Here is a 4,475-nt window from a genome sequence, read left to right as displayed (position 1 = left end):
ATTCCGTTTTAACCTACATTTTGACATTAGAGAGGTTTACGCATGTTGTTTTCTTTACACACACCAGCTGTGTATATACTTGTCTCATTCTACATGCAAGTAATAACAAAAACTTTAAACATGGAGCGTCCCTGTTTACTTTTTTTTATTGTTTTCATACGTCACGTCATCTGGAAATGAAGAACCTACATTTTCAAGCACAAATTATTATCTTTCATGAAATTAGGACCGACAACTGTTTTGAGCAGCTAAATAATTTATTAATCAAACGTTTATATTGTTAATATTAAAAAAATTAAGAGTGCATAATAACTATGAGTAAAATAAAAGTTTTTTTGTGTTATTAATTTTGATTTGTTATATCAACTCAATTGGTAAAGGAACGTTATTAGGGTGAAAAGTCCCGTTGCTACCCATTTCATAATACGTACCTACATAATTGTATTTTATTTACATTGTACATTGTACATAGTTATACAGTATGCGATCTCTGTAATCAACGCTAGTTCTCATCTTATTCACTAGGTGTCGTTCTGTTCTTCGGCTTCAAAATTCTGCGATCCACGTACTAGATGGCTCTGTACCAATTGTTTGCATTAAGCAAATAAGTTTCTACCTTTAAGGTTACGATCTCGTAAGACTGTATTCATACATATTTGGTTGTTACAAGTTTACTGCTGTATTTTAAATTTTTACGTCTGTAAGTTGTCGATAGCTGCGTTAAATAACAGTAAAAGTAAAAAAAGGAGTATCAACAACATAGAGGCGATAGGTCAAGCTTGCAGCTTCATTACATACCCCCACTCTTGCTCACTTAACCGAATGGCGCGCGGCGAGAGGTTGTGCCAGCTTGTGTTTCGTCCGTTCCGTGTCGTGTTTCTCGCGTCCTCGAGTACTTTGCAATAATACTTTTCCTTTGAGACATGAATGGAATTAATGCTACGCAAACGGACCAGCCTTAACGACAGTTGCACAAGGACTATATTCAAACAATGTGTTACGAATAACGTGTGATTTGTTTTTTGTGTAGTGTTCTAAAAAAGTTAAGTAAACAACCGGATATCAACAAGATGGGTTCAAAAATCGAGTACGTGGATTCATCACATCTGTACGCGACCAACTATGTCCGCAATTCGAAAGCTATCGGTGTACTTTGGGCAATATTTACGATCTGCTACGCGATTATAAGCGTTGTGGCATTCGTGACACCAGAATGGATCGGAGATTTAGAGACTGAATACCCGAGAAAGTTCGGATTGTGGCAAACATGTAAAGCTGATGAAGCCCTTGAGGACTGTAAAGGCAGATTGGAGGATTTCCTTTCGATAAACGGGCTTGTGTTCAAAATCGCGACTGTGTTAGTGGGCATAGCGGTCGCCCTGGCCCTGTTTACGATTTGTGCGATGTTGTTATTCTTCTTTTGTCAATCTACGACGGTGTTTCATATCTGCGGCTGGCTGCAGATACTATCTGGTAAGTTTAATGAGAAAATTCCGATTGAGTCAAAGCAATCAACATAACGTGCTTGCTTGAATATTAACTATTACTTATGTAGGTACCTACCTACTGTTCACTAACATAGAATGCATTTTCTTTACGATGAACTGTGTCGTTAATATGAAAACACAGACTATGAAGCACATAAATATGTCCTTCTGTCTCATAATTATTTAAAATGAGGTAAGTGTGTAACCGGCACGCCAGGTATCAAATAAAAAAATATAAGTATTTTTTTTATCGCATCCAGAATTGGCCGTAAATAATCTCAGTGAAAGTTTACATGTTTAAAGCCGACTCCGATTGACCTTGCTCTGACTTGGTCGTAAAACAAGTCTTGAGAGTGGAACAGACATAGGTGATATACCTACAATACTATACTAACTAGACAGGTGGCTTCAAACATCCGGTATGCACGAGGCAGGTGCTAGATTCCAACAAACTTTATCCTTTACCTGCTAACGGCAAAAATGAAAGGCGTACAAAATGGCAAAGTTGACGTGACTAATAGTTGAGGACATCGAACAATAAATACAAAGATTTAGCTATAGCTGGCATAACAACGAATTTGAATCGCCGAGGGCTTGGTTACCCGTGATATTGCTCATTGTCTACGGCATGCGTCCCAATTTCGTGTAATTTAAAACAAAATACTTCATAAAGACTGACAATAAGAGAAGTCTACAGCAGTTTGTAAATAGCAGGACCCTGGGAAACTCCTAAGCTCATAACAAAAGGACATAAACATGAAGTCGGTGACCTGCTACCTGCGTGTAATAAATACTACAGATAACCTCACAGTTGAAAAAACCAATTGAAATCCTCAATGAATAACAAGCAATTTTATTGTATTCACAGTACAACTGTTACTGTACAGAATAATGCAATCGCAAATAAATAACACGCCTCATTTTTATTGAAATCCGATTCTGAGAACACATTCATATATCAAATATCTTATTTGTAGCGAACATAATCTGCTTACAAGCTAAGCTCACTTTTTAACTGCAACTCAATACCGCCTTGCCTTGACATATTATTTGAAAAGGAGTTGGGCAGTAAAATCGCATCTTTTAAACTAGTTTGAATATCAATAGTGCGAAAATCCTTGGGTTTAAAACACAATGTAACTAAATAATCGTTATATCTTCCATTGGTTTTATGTTATTGCTTAGTAATTACTCAAGTTAAGTGTTTGTTAATGTTTATATTTATGCTCCTTGCAGACTAGACGTTCACTTTTATTAGATCATTATTCTTTCTTGAAGAAACTGATTATGAAAAGACTAATAATCTAGTTGCTTATAAATTGACTGCAACTAGGCTTTATAAATGTATAACAACTACTCAAATACTGCGTAATAATGTGAGATCGGTATTAGTCATCGCAATAATTTGATCTAACTGGACCACTGCTTTCAATAGAAAGTGCAGTGGTGCAAGCTTTCAAAGGGGTTTTCTTGTACATTTTCACATATCAACCAGGAAAGAGAATAGAAAATATGACTTGTTAATATTCTACTAAATGTCACACATCACTTAAAAACTTAGCGTTGCTAAATATTTTTCGCATAGATGCGTCAGTGTTGCAAAAACTTCCTTGTAAGCTTTATGCAACATGCATATTGAATTTATGGTATAGGAATTCTGATAACCTTTTACAGAAAAGGCAAGGCATTTGGCCGCTGTTGACAGTTGCACAAGACATGTAAAAATATTGAAAACATGTGCGAAACCCAGATTTTTATGTTCGTTATGGGCATTTAAAGTGGCACTGCTACAGATTAATGAATAGTAGCATTTCCATATTTTAATTGCAACAGAGCGTTTAAATTGAATTAGACAGCGTTAGTCCGAAAACGCATGAGTAATAACAAGGTACAAACAATGAAACCGGTAAAACACCTTTGTCATGCAACAAAAATTCCGCATAAAAATCAAGCACGGCCAGTAATTTGGTAAAGATGCTTAACGATCTCTATTTGAGTAGAGAAACTGGTTTTGACGTAACCTTATTTAATTATGGTTACGGAGAAACGAATTGAAGGGCCTCTTTATGTAATTTAAGACAGAAGGTCTATATTTTTTAAAATAATTGTCAGTTGCTTGTACCGCTTCGTCTTATAATGGTCATATCTACCCATTTGTCAGTTAATTATGTTCATTAAAATTATTACCACGTGGTAGGCAATGTTCAGAATAGGTAAATACATATAACTCTAATTTAATTACCTACAACTAATTCAGAAATTAATTACCGATACTAACATTTTAAGCTGTAATATACACCACAATTACTTGTAATAAAACGGCAGTACATACAAACATAACCTTTTCAGAGCCATTGTGAATGTTCATTGAAGCGGATATGTCTGTCTGATGTTAACATAATATCGCACGGTTGCGAAGCCCCATGCGTGTGACCTCATCAGCTCTTCGAGTTCACTAAACCGCTACGTGACCGGAAAAAAAGTATTCACGACTTACGAACAGCTATTCTGAACGTGTGATAATTGGTGAATGGGAAAACTGCGAAAATGTAAAAGTAGAAGCTTTTGCTAACAAAGCCCTTTGTTTTTGTTATGTTGAACGAGAAATAACCTTTTCGAAGAAAGTTACTCAAGCTCGACTTGTACACCGACGCATTTAGCCTAGTTTGTCGTGAGATAAATCGAATGTCCTCGATTCATTGGACATTAAAACAAAATCCTTGCTTGATAATAAAAAGAAATTATCATGTCGAATCGAAACACGATATAAATATTACAGACAATCAAAGTTAAATAAAATCTTGCCCAATCTTGTAATAATCTTAATTATAGCAATCACTGAGTTATAATAGAGAGATTGAGTATTGCAATTCGCAATACAAGTTCAAAGCAAGGCCGCCTTTCCAATAACTACAAAATTAAATGTTCTAGATAGTAACGATCAATCTGTCATTGGGTACTGCACCGTACATTGCATAAGTGCCATTA

The 4,475-nt window shown here is 35.6% G+C and overlaps 1 protein-coding gene across 1 annotated transcript in view; it reads left to right on the top strand.

Moving 5' to 3' along the window:
* The first annotated feature begins 797 nt into the window (after positions 1-797).
* Tmhs (Tetraspan membrane protein in hair cell stereocilia) overlaps positions 798-4,475 on the top strand; it is a 35,702-nt gene continuing 32,024 nt past the window's right edge. The window contains exon 1 of the mRNA XM_076129779.1: positions 798-1,473. Coding sequence (XP_075985894.1) covers positions 1,071-1,473 — 403 coding nt within the window. The 5' untranslated portion in view covers positions 798-1,070. The remainder of the gene's footprint in view (positions 1,474-4,475) is intronic.

The sequence above is a fragment of the Anticarsia gemmatalis genome, chromosome 23, assembly GCF_050436995.1.
Source record: "Anticarsia gemmatalis isolate Benzon Research Colony breed Stoneville strain chromosome 23, ilAntGemm2 primary, whole genome shotgun sequence".
NCBI classification, from domain to species: domain Eukaryota; kingdom Metazoa; phylum Arthropoda; class Insecta; order Lepidoptera; family Erebidae; genus Anticarsia; species Anticarsia gemmatalis.
Note: the sequence above shows the minus strand (reverse complement) of the source record. Positions and strands in the feature narration are given on the sequence as shown.